The sequence below is a fragment of the Paroedura picta genome, chromosome 2, assembly GCF_049243985.1.
Source record: "Paroedura picta isolate Pp20150507F chromosome 2, Ppicta_v3.0, whole genome shotgun sequence".
NCBI lineage: Eukaryota > Metazoa > Chordata > Lepidosauria > Squamata > Gekkonidae > Paroedura > Paroedura picta.
Window position 1 is genome coordinate 35,190,961 of NC_135370.1, and position 19,910 is coordinate 35,210,870.

The following is a 19,910-nucleotide window of genomic DNA, read 5'->3' on the forward strand; positions in this document are numbered from 1 at the left end:
ATTCAACCACAATGGGGGGGGGGAACCCTTCAAAAAGGGCCTAGAGATGGGGCCTATTGAGGCATGCATTGAGACAGTGGGGGCCAATGACAAGACAGAGTGAATGGGGGAGCGGGGTCTAGACATTTTAAATGAGTTACAATGGAAATCAGTTAGCTGTCAGCAGAACAGCTGAACTAATTTTACATAAGGAACAATCCTAAGCAGAAGTAGGTTCCATTTTATTTAATAAGGCTTACTTCCAGGAAAGAGACAGCCAACATGCTGTCTGAAGCTCTGACCATGAGGCTGGGAGTTTGATCCCAGCAGCCAGCTCAAGGTTGTCTCAGCCTTCCATCCTTCTGAGGTCGGTAAAATGAGTACGCAGCTTGCTGGGGAAGGGTATAGCAAACCACCCTGTACTGAGTCTGCCAAGAAAACCCTAGAGGGCATCACCCCACGGGTCAGACATGACTCGGTGCTTGCACAGGGGATACCTTTACCTTTACCTTACTTCCAGGAAAGTGTATTTAGGACTGCAGCATTACAGTACACTGAAGAGTAGGGTTATACCCTAAGTTCACTGGAGTCAATAGCCTTAGAAGGCTGCATCTTAGTTAGAGATTACACTGGAAATGGACCTGCCCCCCCCCCCCAAGTTGTTGTTAATGTATACTGTTTTTTTTTCAGATTTCAGCGCAGGGATCAAGTGCAGGAATCAGTACTTGGATCAGTTGCAGCTGGCACCCTCACATCTCAAGAAGCCGCTCTTTTTAAAGGTGTTTTCCCAGCACTAAACAAAAAGGATATTGAGCCATCAAAGCCGGACAAAGCTGGTTATTCGGCATGAACACACAGTGCATCATAACAAAATCATGGAAGCCAGGATCTGTGGAAAGAAGCAACCACGTTATGTTCCAAAAGCAAGCAGTGCCTCTTTCACTGAAAGGCTTTGTTGGTTCCCTAAATAAGGCCAATGATTCAGCTTGGTCAGATATATTTTGTATTGATAAACGTATATAATTGAACGGGGAGCTGCTTTTTTGAGCCTCAACTGTGCTGAGATACAAAAGACCAAAGGAGGTTCCATGAATGCACTCTCAAGCTTCCCCTACCCTTTTCCAAAAGAGGCGCACACAGCCCCAAACCATTTTGATTCAATTCTAATTCACACTAAGGCCCTACATGGAGAAAACACTTGGATGTTTATTCACAAAACTCCCGAGATTTTGAGTGTTTTTGATGCAGATGTGAAAAGAAGAAGAAGAAGAAGAAGAAGAAGAAGAAGAAGAAGAAGAAGAGTTGGTTCTTATATGCCGCTTTTCCATACCTGAAGGAGGCTCAAAGCAGCTTACAGTTGCCTTCCCTTTCCTCTCCCCACAACAGACACCCTGTGAGGTGGGTGAGGCTGAGAGAGCCCTGATATTCCAGCTTGGTCAGAACAGCTTTATCAGTGCCGTGGCCAGCCCAAGGTGACAGCATAATGTCCCTGAATAATACAGATTTCTGTACACGTTTAACAAATTATGGAAAGACTAGATACATGTTTTGGGCCAGAATTTTGCACTGACTAAATTTGTTCACTAAATGCATAATTTTGATCAGAGACACGTGTGCTCCAGTATTCTGTGGGAACAAAGAAAGTCTGCAACAACGGTATTGTCCATGGAGGACACTACGCTGAGGCTCTTGCCATCCTAAGAAGAGTTCCACCCTTCTTAGTCCACTGACTTCAATGGACTTAGAATGGTATAACTCTGCTTAGGATGGCACTGTTAAGCTCTCTTTACCTTTCTTGAGCAGGTCAAGACAGAATGCAAGAACCAGGTTTTTTTCTTTTTATAAGAAAGCTTAAAGGCAATTTCAAATGTGCTTATGCTGGGCATCTGAGCAACCTGGCAAGAGAGGCTGATTCGTGACTACGTGCCAACCTTTCTGTGATTTACAAAGGGCTTGCTCTCCTTAGGTCTTCGAAAGATTGTCACTTGAAAGAGAGCAGGGAGCAGTCCCTGTTGGCAGCAGAGGACAGAACCTGCAGTAATGGGTTTAAATGATGTGCAGAACGATACCAGCTAGATATCAGGGGAGGAAATTTCACCTTCACAGTAGTTAAGCAGTGGAATCAGCTGCCTAAGGAGGTGGTGAGCTCCCCCTCGGTGACAGTCTTCAAGCAGTGTCTGGACAGATAACTTACCCTGGATGCTTAGTTTAGGATGATCCTGCATTGAGTAGGGGGTTGGACTAGATGGCCTGTATGCCCCCTTACAACTCTATGATTCTATTATTTGGTTCTATTTAAGTCTCAGCTTTTATAATAAGAACCATTTTCTAGCTCTCATGGTTGGCAGCAGAGGAAAATAACACATCCAAAATAATTTAGCCAAATATCAAACACTGGGGAGAAATTGGTGGTTTAACTTGCATGATTTATTGCAAAATCTGGGTTACCTATAGGTAGAGAGAAGGTGGGGTGGGGTGAATTGCCAGGAAGGGCTAGTTAGAGACAAGATCCATTAGTCACAGGGCAATAAGGATAGCTGAGATTGGATTAAAACAGTTGGTAAGACCTGTGAATGGCAGCACGTTAGAATATAAATGCAAGAGTTAACAGCCAGATTTAGGAACTAAGTTTGAGGCCCGTAGCACCTCCAAGACTGGCACTGGGAACTTCGCTGTCGTTGTGCAGAAGCACAAATCCAGGGTGGACTTGGTGGACTGGCCCAAATGCTCCCCCATGCAGGAGCAGGAAGAAGAGGTGCAACCTGCCCCAGCTCAAACCTCCAGCCTGCAGCCCGGCATGAAACTCCAGCCTGCTGCCCGACATGTGAAAATGGTCCAAGATCAACAAAGTTAAATTCTGGAGGCAATTCCGCACAATGGGCAATGTCGCTAAATCTGAGCGCTATTGAAAAGCGCTGCAAGCAAAAGCGGCAGGTCTCAGTAATGCGCACAGCCGGTTCTATATAAAAAAAGTCTTTCCCACTAGTGCTGTTCTCGTACTGCACAAGTTTCCGGTCTTGCCGAAATCGCAACAAAGGAGGCGATATTTTTCCGCGCTTCCTCCCGCCCCTGGCCGTCAATCAAACAGAGCAGCCAATGAACTGTTGTGTTCATGCTTACCTTTAGAAACTGTTTTTTAAAAACACGAAAACACCAGTAGCAACGCATATTCGTTCATTCAATGTATCAGAAAGACCTTTTTTGCTGGCTTATGAGTTGGCGCTTATTCGTTTACATGCTCTGAAAGTAAAAAAAAAAAAAAAAAAAAAAAAAAAACCCTCCCCCCAGTGCTATTTCTGGCTGAAATTATAGGCAGTGTCAAACGGTGGTCTGTATTGTGCTTGGAAACTTTACAGACAATTGCTTGTGGAGGGATTTCAGCCAAAGAAGCATCACTTATTTGTTGCTTTTGCCGGTTTAAGGGGGGAAAAAATGGCGATCGTGACACTGGAAGCTCGGGTGCAAGAGATTAAGGAGGGACATGCTTGCTACCGCTATACTGAGAACACACATGTCTTTTTCGGATGTGTTGCAGGTTGTTCTCAAGAGTCTAGCAGTTTTTTTATGGGGAATCCACTTTTGTGGATTCCCCGAAAATCGCTACAATGAATGTTGCAGGAGTGTTGCAGATTGTGTACGACGTCATGAATAATGAAAAATAAATAGCATTAAACAATGGTAACACTTCAGCAACATTAACGCTGTGCGGAATGGCCCCCAGTATAAGGATTTAGTCAGTCTACCTGTTCCTTCGCTTGATTCGAGACGCATTGTTTCCAGGAAGTGTTCTAAAATTTTCTCTGGAGTTCCTGACATCACAGTATACCTGAATGAAGAAAAGGGGAAACAGTCAGTAAAGAACCAGTCTGAGCCTAATGAATCAAAAAGGAGACGGTATAACTATACCAAATAAATAACACAGGTAAACTTATTTAGTATTAGTTTACAACCCTTACAGACTTTACAAAATGTTTTAATTCATAGCATGCATTAATGAGTCTACATTTCATAAGAACTGGAACTTTTATCACCTGACTTACACTGCAAACCTATACATGCTTACTCAGAAGTAAATCCCACTGTGTTTTGATGGGACTTACTCCCAGGTAAGATGCACCAGATTGGAGCTTCAGGATTATTGACTTCCATTTTAGACTGGACAAGGATACTCTGCGATGGAAAAATTACAGAACACAGTAGATAAAAATCATACGAATTCTTGAGGATCCATGCCTTGGATCCATGTTTTTATGCTGTTGCAGCACTCCAAAATGTTGGATCTGTGTTTTTTAATGGTCTAGTCCAGGGATAGTCAAACTGCAGCCCTCCAGATGTCCATGGACTACAATTCCCATGAGCCCCTGCCAGCAACTATGGACTAGACCAGGGGCTCATGGGAACTGTAGTCCATGGACATCTGGAGGGCCACAGTTTGACTACCCTGGTCTAGTCCATAGTCCTGGCTTCCACATCTGACTTCATAACTGGATTTGTTGGAGTTCACTTTTAAAAAGTGGAGGACTCATAAGCATTCTTATAGTTCCGACCTTTACTTATTCCAATTACAGAAGACATACACCTGAAAGCCGGACTGAACGAGGCCAATAGTCTATCTAGCCCAGCGTCCTGTTTCATACAGAGAGTGGTCAGAAAGATAGATAGAAGAACAGGGACATGTTATTTCCTATGTTTCTCAGTTATAAGGACCAGCACTGGCTACTTGCTAAGGATAAGTTATGTGAGCTCCATGGAGGACGTGGCTCCTGCCCAAATTTCCCCCGTCCTTGCAACAAGAAACTCCTGCTGAGAAATAAGTGGTGAAGTTGAGCTCTGTGAGTTCCTCCGTACTTTTGAGAATTGGCCGCCACACAGTGCTTTTACCTGCCAGCCCCTTGGGAAGAGCTTCACTGATGCCCCATGAAGGCAAAGCCTTGTTAAGCCAAGTGCATGTCCTTCAGAGATACTCTCTTGAGGAGTGAAGCAGAAACCCAGGGAGCGAGTAAGAGAGAGAGAGAGAGAGAGAGAGAGAGATAGAGCTCACTTTGCTGTCCCTTTGAATATGAAAGTGAAAATGAAATGCTGGAGGTAGAAAAAACCTAGTTGGCAGGCATCCTCTCTGCATGAAAACTCCTAGGAGGGCATGTGATTGCCCAGGAAGAGAGAGCTGGTAGGTTTCACCTTTGCAGCAAGCTCTTCAAACAAAAATATCAGACCTATAAGCAGAGACAGGAAACTGCTGCATATGGAAAGGACCAAAATGGCATTTCTAGCAACAAGTTTCACAAACGAAAGCCAATATTTCTAAAATCAGAGGGACCGGGGATAAACACTTCCTAGGCATCATATGTTGTGCACTGGGGAACGTTAGGACCGACGGAGTTGGGTCTTGTGTTCCCCACAGCCACACAGAACAGCGTGTGTATGATAAAAAAGAGGAGAGGTCAAACAGACATGAAGCATCTGTGCACATGGAACAACAAAATCAGGGAAATAACTCTTTCCCCCCCAGCCGCGGGACGGGAAGCAGGGGATCTGCTACCCCCCGCAGAAGAGAGATGCTGGGGATCATTAGATCCTAATTCCCAGTACTGTTTATGGCAGTGGTGGCCAAACTGTGGTTCTCCAGATGTCAATGGATTACAATTACAGTGATCCCCTGCCTGCATGTGCAGTAGTCTATGGACACCTGGAGAGCCAGTTTGGCCACCCCTGGTTTAGGGCAAGTCATTCCAGTTAGTGGCATAATAACAACTGAGTTGAAAGAGGCCAGTGCAACATACTGGCAGTGGGGCATGCTCTAAGACTGCCTCCTCTTCTACCCAGCAAACTTCTGAAACCGGCTGGAAGTTGGAGGTGGAGAGCTGTTAGCTTATTAGCACTTCCTGGTCGAGAGCTTCCTCCTGATCAGGACTAAACTACTAGGGCAGGCCATTCCTGGCTGAGGGCCATCTCCTATTGGGGGAATATTTTCAGGGGGAGGGACAATCAGGTAGGGAGAGAGTGGTCTGCATGTAATTTGAGCTTATTGGCCCTCATTTACAGAGTGCAATTTGAACTGATTGGCCCTCATTGGCAGAGTGCAATCTGAACTAATTCTCTCTCTCTCTCTCTCTCTCTCTCTCTCTCTCTCTCTCTCTCTCTCTGTGACACCCCATCCAGGGAGGGCCAATTAGGTAGGGAGTGAGCTGTCAACTTGAGCTTTATTATGCTTAGTAATGAGAATTGGGAAATCCAAAAATTAAAATATATTTCCCTAATAATCATGCCATGCGCTTAAAAAAAACTCTTCTCAGTAATTACCCTACTTAATTAAAAAGTATAATTATTATATTCCTCTTATGCACAATGAATATATACAATGAGACCTATACATATTTTGTGGTGGGAAGCTGAAGGGCCTCAGCTAGGAAGATTTGGAAGATGATGTATTGTACACTGCTGGGCATATGATTGATAGTTTCTTTTCAAATCGGATGCACTGCATTCTTCCACAAGCAGAAATAACACACTATTGTTTAAATCACTGTATCATTGTAAATGCTTCATTGCAGCCTAGCATTGACACTGCGGAATGAAAACATACTTGTGCTGAAGAGGCTGCGAGCCGCCCTGATTGGAAGCCCTGTTTCCAGGTGGGACCTTCTCTAGGACTAAGACGTCTTGGTCATGCTCCTTCAGCCTTACAGTGTTCGCCTCGACATCCTGAAAGAGGAGTTAAATAAAAAAAATCTCTGAATGAAACATTAAAAAAGAAGAGATATGAATGGCTTCCATGTATTTTAAATAAAAACTGAATGGCGAGGATCTAAAAGTTCGACCTAGCCAGAGAAAAACAGAATATGGGAATACGGAAGGTTGTACTTTTAGTGGAATCACAACTAAAATTGTTGTTAATTCCAACAAATCCTACACATTTCTTTAGGAATTTCTTTTGGTCACAGCCACGGGCTGCAATTCTGTGTACAGATAGGATGTTTTACTCCTGACTCTCAAAGAGATGTAAGGAGGCCAACCGGACCTTTCTGCTTAATTTTTCTATTGATGCATCTTCCTGCATCAAATGTGATGCATTTATCTACAACTCTATAATTAGTGGGAAATGAATCTCACTTTTCCAGATCAATCTTTTCCGAGTTCCCTACGATGCATCCACTGCCTAAGCTTCTTGCTACACCAATTGTTTTTTCCAGCTAAGTGCATTATGATTCCCGGCAAGAGGTAAATGCTGAACTGGTGCTTGATAAAAGCTGAATTGGTACCAGAGCAGCAATAACAGGAGTGGACTGTAGGCATGGTATTGGATCCAGCATTTCCACAGGTACAAGGATAGGGTTTTTTTTGGGGGGGGGGGGGATATTTAGGGCTGCTGTACAAAGTTGCATGGGTAAAAGTCATGTTCTGTAGGGAAACATTTTTGTAACCAGAGAGGACTCTATGGTCTCACGTCATTTTTGGTTCCTGGGGACCCAAAAGAATGACAAGAGGGGAGTCTGCAACAGGATAGGGGAATCAGAGGAATCATAGAATCATGGAATCATAGAATCACAGAATCATAGAGTTGGAAGGGGCCATACAGGCCATCTAGTCCAACTCCCTGTTCAACACAGGATCAGCCCTAAGCATCCTAAAGCATCCAAGAAAAGTGTGTACCCAACCATTTCGTCTGGATCCAACTGTATGTTTTTATATAGATACATTCAGTGGTTCTGCCAGAAAGTTAGCATAATTTGCCATCTTTTTTTACACTGGAAGTAAAGCCCTTCCTGCATGTCACAACTTCTATTTTATCCACATAATAGTGAAGGAATCTCAGACATACAGAGAAACGAGAGGTAAACAATTGTTTGCAAGTGCTTGAGGGGTAAGCTGCTAAGAAAGGCTAATGAACTGGTGTCTTCTTTACTCCGCACTTACCCTGAGTATTCTGTTAAAATCTTCCTTGTCTACCCTCAAGAAGTGGCAGTTATCTTCTCGGAGGACAATGGAAGCGGCTCTCGGAGCGTCATTTACCAACGCTAACTTGCCAAAATCATCCCCTTCGTGTAGGGTACATACCACACCCTAAAAACAACAAAACATTGATACAGAGAAGCCGTAATTTAGAGTTTGTTCCATTGACATTTAGTGTGCAAACACTGGCTTTCCAAGCCAAACAACCACAACAAATGCATCTGGCGGGAATTCAACAGCCAAAATAATGACTAGATAACAATACATGGCAGCTGGTTATTACTAATACCAATGAAAAGCAAGGGCAGGAGTAGAATGGGGCTTATTGTTTGAAATTTTATTCAGAGAGAGACGGACTTCTGGCTCCAGTGTAGATGCCAAGTTACTATTTCGTTGGGGTTTTTTAAAGTCATTTTTTAAAAAATCAGGTTTCTTAAACAATAGACAGTCAGTCTCTGGTATATAGATTATACCGATGAGCTAAATGTTATTACTTACTATGTGGCTTTCTGTGACAGAGGGGTTCATGAGCTCTACCTTTTTCTTAACATCAAATGAGAATCTTTATGTATTTTATGCCCAACTCTTCCATCCTATCTCTTACAATTCAAAGGCAATATAACCTGCAGTAAACACACTTCTGTTTTTTAATACAATTGATGTATACCCTATTTAAAAAGGTAACACGGGTTGTTGTTGTTGGGGTTTTTTGTAAACCATACTGGGATGGTCCTAAAACACTGCCGTTTACAATCCAGAGAAAGTTACTCATGCTTAAACCCTGTTAAAATCAATGAGATAAAATTAGGGTGGATTGTGTGATCGGGGTCTGTTCTTAGAGATTTCCACAGGCATGAGTTCCAATCAGAATTAAAGCTTCTGCCCACGATAACCCACTTCCACAAGCTGCCAGCCTCATGTGCGTTGACGTGCATGGTATATATATCAAGGTGACTCAGTTTGTGACAGGACTTAGGAACTGCTAACTGTCTCTTAATGGAGGTATGTAAATAACGTGTTGTGCCCACCAAAGATCAAAGATTAAACAAAGGTTTAATGACACAGAGTGCCTATTAATCTGTCTATATTTCCCCAGAGTGAGAGAGAAATCTATGGCACCACCAAGTTGTAAATATATTCAAAAGCCGGCAGCGTATATGTCCTTTATAGAAATCAAGAATCATAGGAGGGCATTTACTCTTGGCGAGGTGATGAGGGGTGATACAATGTTTCCAAAGGCCAAGAGACAGGGCCGGTTTATCCACGTAGCACATGTTGCATGTGTTACGGGCCCCGCACTTCCAGGGGCCTCATGTGGTGCCTTCCCCCCATGCATCAGGGCCGTAGCCTTTCTCCCTCCCCCCTTTTCCATCTTTAAGGACCCTTGGAGTGACACCCCTTTCCACTGTGGGGGGGCCCCCTCTGCCTCCAGTCTGGCTATTCCCGCTGCAATTGTACTCTGCTAGGGGCCCTCAAATGTTTAAAACTGGCTCTGATACTACAGGCCCTGTGAATCCTTAAACCACTCCTGCCAAGAGAACGTGCATATGTGAGTCAAAGGAATTAGAGACCCTTGGACATGTTTCCTTTAGGTGTTCACTCTATGCAATGAGATCATTGCTCCCCTTTTGTTCAGTCTCCCGGAGCACTGGAGGAAGGAAAAATCAAAATGCTCCTCTCAGGGCAAAGCACCAATGTCTCTAAACAGACAGCTAAATATTGTGCAGTAGCTTAAATAAAACACAGGGCAGCTCTGGAAGCTCGTTATGAATTTTGATAATTTAATTTTCCTTTTAAACGATTCGTGTTTAATATTATTTCAAATTCCCTATTTTTATGACTACTTTCTGGTTTATAATGTTTTGTAATTAAATTATAGTGTTGTTCTGGGGTTCTGTGGGGTTTTGTACCTGGCTTGGAGCCGTATATCAATAAATCTGGATCTGAACCATGTTGTGCCCAGAGCTGAAAACAGCAGTTCCAGACACATAAATATGAGAGGCGGCAAATATATTTACGTCCCATGAGGGAGCAATTCCAGACAAAGAAAATATATTTAAGTGCCATGAGAGTTGGCAACTAACAGAGCAAACCTACACAGAGTTATACCCTTTATAAGAAACCCATCTGAAACTCACAGAGCTGGCACTTGTAGCTCTGTCACAGACACCGCCTACCACCATCACATGTATCTGCTCCCCCCACCCCCAAAACTTGTGGAGCTGGCAAATGGCTCTGCAAATTTCACCTGGGGGACACACCGGTGCACATGACAGAGGTGAGTGGGGTCTTCTGGCAAAGCCACAAATTCTGCTCTGCAAGAATCAGATTCCCCCACCCGCTTTATCAAACCTTTAAAGCAGGGGGGAGGTGCCAAAGCAGGGATCTCTCCAGCCCCAGTGGGGTTTGGCATTCCTACTGTAGAAGGAGAAAATTCCTTACCATAGAGTCAGTGAGATAGATAAGGATGCTGACCTTTCTGACCTCTCTGATGCTGTCACTTTAAGGCTAGACTAAGTCCCTTAGGAACAACTTTCTGTTTCCTGCTTCTTCCTCCATCTTGCTTGCCTGCAGTATGGTTGGTGGAGAGATGCTTCCTGCAACTCTCCCTATTCAACTAGCTAGATTAGATCTTCTTACCTTTCCTGTCTAGAGTGGAGTTCTTAAGTAGTTGTTATTTTAGTTTAACAGTAGAGCCTGAGTCTATGCTTCGATCGGTTGTTGTTTTGGGCCTACGTGCGCTGTATATTCAGCGATGCTGTGCTGTCCACACCAGCTTAATAAGCGCTTCCTAACTTTTCTGAATATTGCAGACCCATACCGTAGGTCCTATCACTCAATATCAAACAATTATGTGGGGCTTGGGGACAAAGAGACAATCATGAATGCATTTTCAATCAATGTTCCATCAGCTGAAATGAAAAGTACAATGTTAAACTGAATTGATACCTGACCTTATTGAAATTAACATCTAACGTTCTTATTTCAAATATATGCTCTTGTTATAATTTTTTTAAAAAATTCCTATGCCAATTCTCAAACTTTAAAAATAACACATGAAAAAAAGTTAAAAAGATAATACCTTGCCATAAATTACAACGTTTACCGATCCCTTCAGAATAATGTACCAAGAAGTTCCTTCTTCTCCTTGATTAAATACTAAAAGAGAGGGAGGAAAGATTTTTTTCTTGTGTGGTCCAGTCTCCTTTACAAGGCGTAATTTGAAAATAAATTGATTTTCATAACCTATCATATAAACTTCGCAATAACAGTTTTTGCTGGTGTTCCAATAAAAGGTTTAAGAGGAAAACAGACATTTTATTCTGAAATTTTATAGCATATCTTTTCAAAATTTATGGTTACGGAAACTCTTGTCACTTCTAGGGCTCTAAGCATAGCTATTTGGATTTAAGTGTCACTAGGGACATCCAAATAAATATGGTTCAAATAAACTTCAGATTAAAAATCTGAAACTCCTGTTCTGTTGCCTGAGATCCAATGGCTGTTACCTACTCATTTCCAATTTTTTCTCAAAAGAAAAGAAAGAAGTTCCCAAGAAAATCAACTCTTGTACCATAATCCCCAATTTCTATGTAACAGAAAACAGCACAACTGTATTATGCTTGTAATGGGAAGAATGACACAGACATGGCATACTGGGAGGAATCAGACCACAACTTTATTGATTACGGATTCCATGGATTTGAAAGCATAGAGTGGCAGTGTAGGTCTTCACTGAGAGAGTTCCAGAATGGGACACCATCCTCAGTCAGCTCTTTTACAACCCAAGCTGTGGACCAAAGGGAAACCTGAGGTTCCGGGTCCCCTCCCCACCCCTGCACTGGGCCAACTCCTAGGACAGCTACCTGGTTTACATTGAAGCTGGGCCTATCTCTCCAAAAGTCATCCTTGCTTCCCCCCCCCCCCCCCCACCTAGGCACAAATGGTCCCCCTGGCCAAATGGCTGAAAGCCTGTCTTCCTGTTTATTCTGCAACTGGGTCCTGAATTTTCAGTTCTAATTAAAAAAATCATTTGCCCAACATTATACACAACTTTATACACAAAATATACACATAAAAATTCATTCCACTTACAGACAGTTCCTGCTTTAGGATGTGATTCAAATACTAGAACACCTGAGAGTTCCCGTTTCACCTTAAAGCAAGATTTGGAAAAAAAATGTATTTTTACAACTTTGACTTGTGTAAAATTGTCTGAGTAAAAGAGCAAAGCAGCATCAGAAATACAATTCCAAAGAAGCCTAGCAAATTTAGGTCAGAGGCATTCCTGCTTGTCCTTAAACCAGCCATGAAGGAAGGGCCACAGCTCAGTAGTAAAACACATTATTGTGCCTGAAAAAAGTTCCAAGGATCAATTCCTGGTATCTTCAGTTCAACAGTGTCAGGGAACAGGGGCTGAGAAAGACCCTAGAAAGTTGCTGCCAGTCAACGTCGCAGACAATTCTGAGCTAGATGGGTCTGATCTGAGGTAAGTCAGCATCATACATTCCAAAGAGAAAACTGTATATTCACTATTCTATTAATTGTGGATTGAAAGAGAAGACAGAACAGAAGAAGAGTTGGTTTTATACCTCGCTTTTCACTACCTGAAAACATCTCAAAGTGGCTTACAATCGCCTTCCCTTCCTCTCCCCACAACAGATACCCTGTGAGGTAGGTGGAGTTGAGGGAGCTCTGACAGAACTGATCTACAAGAACAGCTCTAACAGGACTGTGTCTAGCCGAAAGTCACCCAGCTGGCTGCACGTGGAGGAGTGGGAAATCAAACCCAGCTCTCCAGATTAGATGCCTCTGCTCTTAACTACTACACCAAGCAGTATCAGATTGCCCTGTCTGAATAAGGATACTGAGAACGCCATATGTCCACACAATCTTTTATCAGTGAAACAAAGGCAGAGAACCGGTGATCACCACCAGCAGCGGATATCTAGGGGGCTGTTGACTGAAGGCTGTAGGTGGGCGGGGCAAGCACAGCACCCATCCGTATCTCCGCCCCCTTTTACAACTATATGGCAGTACACATAAATCGGTCCCAACTCTCTTAATTTACCACAAACAGTAAACCATGTGAGAGACTTACTGTGGTAGAAAGATGAGATAAAGCCTTAATGTGAAGAAGTTCTTCATATATAATTTCTAGGTCATCAACAGTTCTCTGGCCTGGCCTGTCAAGCAAACAAAACACATTTACACGTTGAACAAACAGAGCCAACATAACACTGACAGATTCTATAATAGAAGCCATGGATTACAATGATAAGAATAATTTTATGGTTGGGGGTCACCACAACATGAGGAACTGTATTAAAAGGTCGCGGCATTAGGAAGGTTGAGAACCACTGCTCTAGATTATAATGATCAGCTCTGCAGGCAGAAATGGCTATTTTGAAGGCCGGACTCTGAGGTATTGTACCATTTTGAAGTCCCACCTCCAAACCACTAGGAATATAAGTGTTCTCCCTCCTCCTCCCTTCAGGCCTGCTGTGAAGGAGCCTCTTACAGCCCCTGACTGAGGGGAAGGAGGCGTTTCCGAAAGCAACACAGAGGAGTCTGTGGGGGTACTTGTGCTTTCCTTTTGAGGGGGGGCTGACAGTAAGCCCCTTCTCACTTAAAATACTGCTGTGGCCAGCCTCACTGCTGGAGTGAAGAAACTGCCACACCATGTGTATTTCTTCTTTTTGACTCCCTGCAGATTTGAGGCCTACTGCACAGGGTTGTGGTGCAGATGAAACAGGAGGCAAAAGAACCTCCACAGCAGCATCCAGTTTAATCTGCACAACAACCTTGTGTGGTAGGCCTCAAAACAGAGAGTTGCTTGGCTGCATCTTCCCTCCAGCAGCGAAGCCGGCCACAGCAGTATTTTAAGTGAGAAGGGGCTTTTGTGACAGCCAACTGTTTGGCAGGCAGGGAAAACTACCCCCCCCCCGCCAAGGAAAGCACAAGTATCCCCACAGACTCCTCTGCGTTGCTCTTGGAAATGCCTCCCTCGCCTCAGTCAAGGGCTGTCAGAGGCTCCTTCCCAGCAGGCCTGAAGGGAGGGGGGAGGGAGCGCACTCAACAGCCACCTACCAGCTCCGTCAGCAGTCTGAGGCAAAATTAGTGGAGCTATTGGACGTGACAGTTGGGAGCGGGAGACACAGTCTGATTGGGTGGGAGATGCAGCCTGATTGGGCTGGTTGGGGGCAGGTGCCAGTGGGGCCGGGCCAATCCAGATGCACGCAGGGCTGGACAGGACCCAGACAGTCTCTGCCCAGGAGGGCTTTTTAGAAATATATAATAGAACAAAGTGTTAAAGATATTTTATATGCCACCCTTTGATCATTAAAAGCAATTGTTTCTTCTTATTCAGCATATACTTCTTATTCAGTATATGCTCTTACAGAGGGGGGCTACTCAGATTCAGATTTATTGATATACGGTTCCAAGCCGAATGCAAAAACACTTAAGAATCCAAAACAACACTATATACCTTACAAAATACTATAATCTAGTAAATTCTTGCAAAATAGGGGTCTACTCAATGTTGAGGGGTTTAGTGGTGGATTCTCAGGGAGGGAGGGCTGTATTTTGGATATTAAGAAGAAGGAGGAGTTGGTTCTTATATGCCGCTTTTCCCTACCTGAAGGAGGCTCAAAGCGGCTTACAGTCGCCTTCCCATTCCTCTCCCCACAACAGTTTCCATGGCCTCAATTGTAGGCCTGGTGGGACACCTCAGTCTTACAGGCCCTGCGGAGCTGTTTTCCTCAAGGGCAGCCCTTTGTACAGGTCCTGCCGAGTTTCATGATAACAGTGTTGGTTCAGACTCGAATCTCCCTGGCCCTCCCCCTACCATTCTAACCACTATACAACAGGACGCTCCTGGGAAGGAGCAAGTTATGGCAGTGCACCTCTCATCAGAGTGGAGGCACAATCACCTGGCTGGACTTGTCGTCTTTCCTTGGCTCCCTGGTAAAAATGGTGTTTGTAGCTCTAGCGATGGCCCCCTGCTTCCTAGGAACGTGAAGTGTCTCCTGACACCGCTGGCCCTAATAGCAAGAGCAACCGCTGCATTTGTAAAGCTGAGGAATAACAGCCTATTGGTCAAAATATATATCTTTCAAGCGGCAGCTCAGCTTTAATGGATCTCTCTATTTGTGTGTGTGCCCTTCCTTCCTGTAATCTTTACAAACAGCGTTTCACTAAAGCAGGCTCAAAGAACTCCTTTGGTGGTTTTTCTGTATCTTTTGCAACGGGTGAAGGATAATGCTGCGGAGTCCACCTTCCAAATCAGCCATTTTCCCGGGGGGAACTTTTTCTTTTGCAATTGCCAGTTGTATACGACACGTTCTGAAATTCTGCTTATGCATTCTTGAGCCTTCCTTTTGTGCGAGTGAAAATATCACCTATCAGAAGCAACCATCGGTTGCGGAGGAGTTCCCTTCTTCTGCTGTTCCAGGTGTCCTGAGGTATAATATTAGCCCGCACAGCTTCTGCAAGACTGTGTGGTGCCCACTGTGGTAGATTTCGAGGAGCCCTGCTGTGTGAAGACCTAGTTTCTGCGGCAAGCTTATCGGGTGAGCAATGGCCTGTTACAGCCGGGGATAATAAATGGGAGGCAGACGGAGAACCAGGCTGCACATTAGGGGAAGAAGAGAGAGTTCGGGAGAAATTATATGATCGATAAACACCGTCAACTGTTTGAGTAGTCCATCAAGGTCACAGACACTCAAGTTTCTCTGTTACTGCGATGTGGACAAGAATAAGGAATTGCAGCCACTGATGTGCTTTCCGTAATCGGCAGGTTTCTTTTCTGCTTGAACGAGAAATCTGGATGGACTACTGTTTGTGGAGGAAAAAGAATTCCTGGGGGAGAGTGCATACATATATACACTTTATGTGCTTTATGAGATTCCAGCCAGTGGTTCTCAACCTTCCTAATATAGTTCCTCATGTTGTGGTGACCCCCAACCATAAAATTATGCAAGTGTTCTTTCACAGAAATCAAACCGAAACTGACCAATGGTGTGAAGATCCATTGTTCGTGATTGTACATAAATTGTTTTTTTCTGTAGTTTCTCACTTCAGTTCTGCCTCTTGTCTCACCATGCCGATCTCGCTCTTCTGCTGCTCCAGACTGATGAACGCTCTGTCTTGATCTACCCTGCAAGGCTGTTGTGTACTGTAGACGGTGCACCCCGGCCAAGCTGCATGCCTTGCTGCAACCGCTGTGAAAGGGTCATTCGACCCCCAAAAGGGTCCTGACCCCAAGGTTGAGAACCACTGTGCTAGGCCCTGTACAGGAGTCTGTAGTGATGTTTGAAAACCTAAATGGTATAGAAAGGCCACAGGTACTAGACCTGCCCAGTCCCCCGTGACCACTGGCAAGGGATTGGAGGGGGGGGGGGGGTAAGGTCGCCAGATAGAGCCAGTAAGGTCGCCAGGACAGAGAGTGAGGTACAATACCATGGAGTCCACCCTCTGAAGCATCCATTTTCTACAGGGAAACTGATCTCTGTAGTGTGGAGATGAGCTGTAATTCTGGGGGATCACCAAGTCCTACATGGAGGCTGGGATCCCTAAAAAGCACTGAGCAGAAAAACAGTACTTGGCAAAGGAGGAACACTTGCTCTATGTAGGTCAGGCTTTCTCAACCAAGCTTTTCGATGATCCTGGAAGGGTTTTCTTGGTGGGTGGGAGTTAATTAATTTTTTATATATTTAAAAATTTTGTTAAACATTGAGCAGGTGATATGACCATATATGATCATGTCAATCTGCCCCCCCTCCCCAAATGGCCATTGATAGGCCTGCAGGGGTGGGAAGGGGAGGGGCCCTAGGTGGGTGTGTACAAAGCTCTACTTTCCAACCATATTCTGCATCATCACACTATTTCTATGGTTTCTCAAAGCCTGAAGAAGGTTTCAGGGGTTTCTCAATGGTAAAAAAATTGAGAAAAGCTGGTGTAGGTAATGGGGTGAGGAGGCCCAATATGTTTTCAACTATCTGCTGGAGGCTTATTATTTTTGTGTGTGTTCCTGCAGCTTTTGCTGGTTTGCTAGCTACCTTGAGTTTCAGGAAATAAAGTGGGTACAAGTGTTACAAATAAATGAACGAAGAGAAGGATTTAGTTGCCACTTTCAAATGAAACACGCCTGTTCCAATGCTACATATTTCCCAACACAACTGTAAAATAATCGACTTCTGTTCCACTCAACCACCCGTCTGTCCATCTTGCAAGGAGGGTGGTATATCAATCAAATGAATGAATGAATGAACCTCATACCCAGTAGCAAAACACTCACTGAAACTAACATTACATCTGCAGGAAAGTTAGGGGAGATTATATTTTATATTTCAATATTTCAGTCAGAGAAAGCTATTGATGACACTATTCCTCAAGCCCAGCAATACCTAATAAACCTTATTTTAAGATTTAACCTGATGTTAAATTTCCTTTAATGATCCTATTCAATTCAGTATCAGGAGGCAGCTCAATCACTCCCTAGTGGAACAAAACATAGATCGTGCTGGGGAAAGGAAGGAGAGGATTAACGGCACCAGGATATATACCTCAAATATCTCACGATTTATGTGCATAACAATAATCAGCCTTCGAGCCTGGAGGTGCCAGCACTAATGGATTCTATCCTATGCCCTCACTGCTTAACCCTAAAAAGGAGGAAGCAATCTGACCCCAAAATTGCTGCTTATAGGATGCAAAATTGTAGTCCCTCTTCCCTTTCCTGCCTAGCTGCGCAGTGGAACTAGGACTTATCCTTATGCTACAGAAGTTGTATTTGGTTCCACTTGAATCTCTGGAAGTAGCAGCATGTCTTCTTGTTCATATACAGCGCAGTTCCATTTACACTGCCATCCTAAACAGAGTTAAGCCTTTCCAAGCCCACTTACTTCGATGGACATGTAGTGTTGTCAAGTTGCAGGTGACATACTGCAATCCCTATAGGACTCTCAAAGCTAGAGACTGAAGTGGTCTCCCACCCAAGTACTGACCTGGGCTGGCCCTGCTTAGCTTTGGAGAGCTGATGAGTACAGGTTAGCCTGGGGGATTGAGAATGCAGTGGCCCAAATTCTTACTGGGGCTCAGCAGAGAACACATATTATACCAGGGCCCTCTCAGCAGCATTGGCTCCAGATGGGAACTGAATCAAATTCAAGGTTTTGAGTCTTACATTCAAAGCCTAAATGGTCCAGGACCCCTGTATTTAGGGGGCTGCCTCTTCTGCCATACCCCCTCCCAAGAGCATGAAGATCAAGTGATCAGCATTTGCTTAGGGTCCCCAGCCCAAAAGAAGTAAAACTGGCCACAACCATGGACAGCTCTGTCTTACAGGACCCCTGGAAGTGTTGAAGGTCCTAGAGGGCCCTGACCTTACCAGGGAGCATGGCCCACCAGGCCTACGGCTGAGGCCAGAAAATTATCACTGAGGAAATTTCTGTCCTCCCTGTCCTAACAAAGCATTCATTTGCCCATTAAATTAGCCCCCATCTCTGCAATGGCTTTTAGAAGGTGGCTTTCAGTCATTTAATTTTAGTCTTAAATTTATATATTCGTTATTTTAATTATGTATACTGTATTATTTGTTTATTTTATATTATGTAGAAGATCTTTTAGTGCCTGCATAGTGCAAAAGCAGCAGCCATCTTCGTAATAAGTGTACAACTCTTCGGGACCAAGATTTCTATTCTATTCTATTCTATTCTATTCTATTCTATTCTATTCTATTCTATTCTATTCTATTCTATTCTATTCTATTCTATTCTATTCTATTCTATTCTATTCCGTCTGAGCATTTGTCATAGGACACCTCCCTCTGCATGGATCCTGTCTAGGAGAAGAAGAGGTGGTTTTTATACCGTGCTTTTCACTACCCCAGCCCTTCTCAATTTTGTTTAACATTAAGAAACCCCTGAAACATTTCCAGGTTTTGAGAAACTCAGAAGTGGCGTGGATCATGCAGAATATGGTTGAGAAGCATAGAAGCAGAACACGATTGTGTACATGCCCTCTCCTTCCTTCCCTCCAGACCCATCACTGGACATTTTAGGATACGGCAGGTCAACATGGCCATATATGGTCAATATCACCCCATAAATGTACACATTTTAAAAATATTAAAAATTAATTAACTCCCACCCATTTGGGAAACCCTTGCAGGGCTGTCAAAAAACCTCAGGGTTTCACAAAACCCTGGTTGAGCAAGCCTGCAGTACCCGAAGGAGTCTCAAAAGGGCTGTTAAGATGGTTTTGTTATTGTTTCCTCCATATGGTTTTGTATTTTTGTAATTTTATGGGGTTTTTAACCGGGGGGGGGTTAAATTGGGGATTATATTATTGTACTGAATGTTGTATGTAACCCGCCACGAGCCATCATGTCCGAGAGTGGCAGACAATAAATCTAACAACAATAGTAATAATAATAAAGTGGCTTACAATCACCTTCCCTTCCTCTCAACAGACACCTTGTGAGGTAGGAGAGGCTGAAAGAGCTCTGAGAGAAACTGCTGTAGGAGAACAGCTCTAACAGGACTGTGAGTAGCCTAAGCTCACCCAGCTGGCTGCAGGAGGAAGACTGGGGAATCAAATCCCAGTACTCCAGATTAGAGATCACCACTCTTAACCATCCCACCAAGCTGGCGCCATTCATGAAAGGGTTTCAAGTCCAACTACATGAAATGGTTAAAAAAAATTCTTGGTTTTAGGATTTCAGGCATTACCGTGGCAGAATTCTGAAAAATCAGCATGCTGCAGCTACCAGAGCTGCTCTCGCAAAGACATATGATAAGCTTTCAAACTATGTCCGCCTCGCTTTAGGTTAATGGTTAAAAGCAAGCTCTGGCTGAGAGACTGTGGACAGCCCATCAAGTCATGCAGCACTGTGTTTATTTCTTCATGAGGATGAAGGTGCCAGAGTTTGTAGAACCAAGCCTTTCGCTAACTTATACCCACCTGGTGAGAAGGAA

At 43.9% G+C, this 19,910-nt stretch overlaps 1 protein-coding gene across 6 annotated transcripts in view; it reads right to left on the minus strand.

Moving 5' to 3' along the window:
- Nucleotides 1-19,910, minus strand: part of RAPGEF4 (Rap guanine nucleotide exchange factor 4) — a 220,775-nt gene that overhangs the window by 36,762 nt on the left and 164,103 nt on the right. For all 6 annotated transcript variants that reach the window (XM_077319703.1, XM_077319701.1, XM_077319700.1 and 3 more), the window contains 7 exons: nt 13,031-13,115; nt 12,025-12,085; nt 11,012-11,088; nt 7,894-8,040; nt 6,563-6,681; nt 3,723-3,805; nt 790-868 (listed from right to left, as the gene is read on the minus strand). In XM_077319703.1, coding sequence (XP_077175818.1) covers nt 790-868; nt 3,723-3,805; nt 6,563-6,681; nt 7,894-8,040; nt 11,012-11,088; nt 12,025-12,085; nt 13,031-13,115 — 651 coding nt within the window. The remainder of the gene's footprint in view (nt 1-789; nt 869-3,722; nt 3,806-6,562; nt 6,682-7,893; nt 8,041-11,011; nt 11,089-12,024; nt 12,086-13,030; nt 13,116-19,910) is intronic.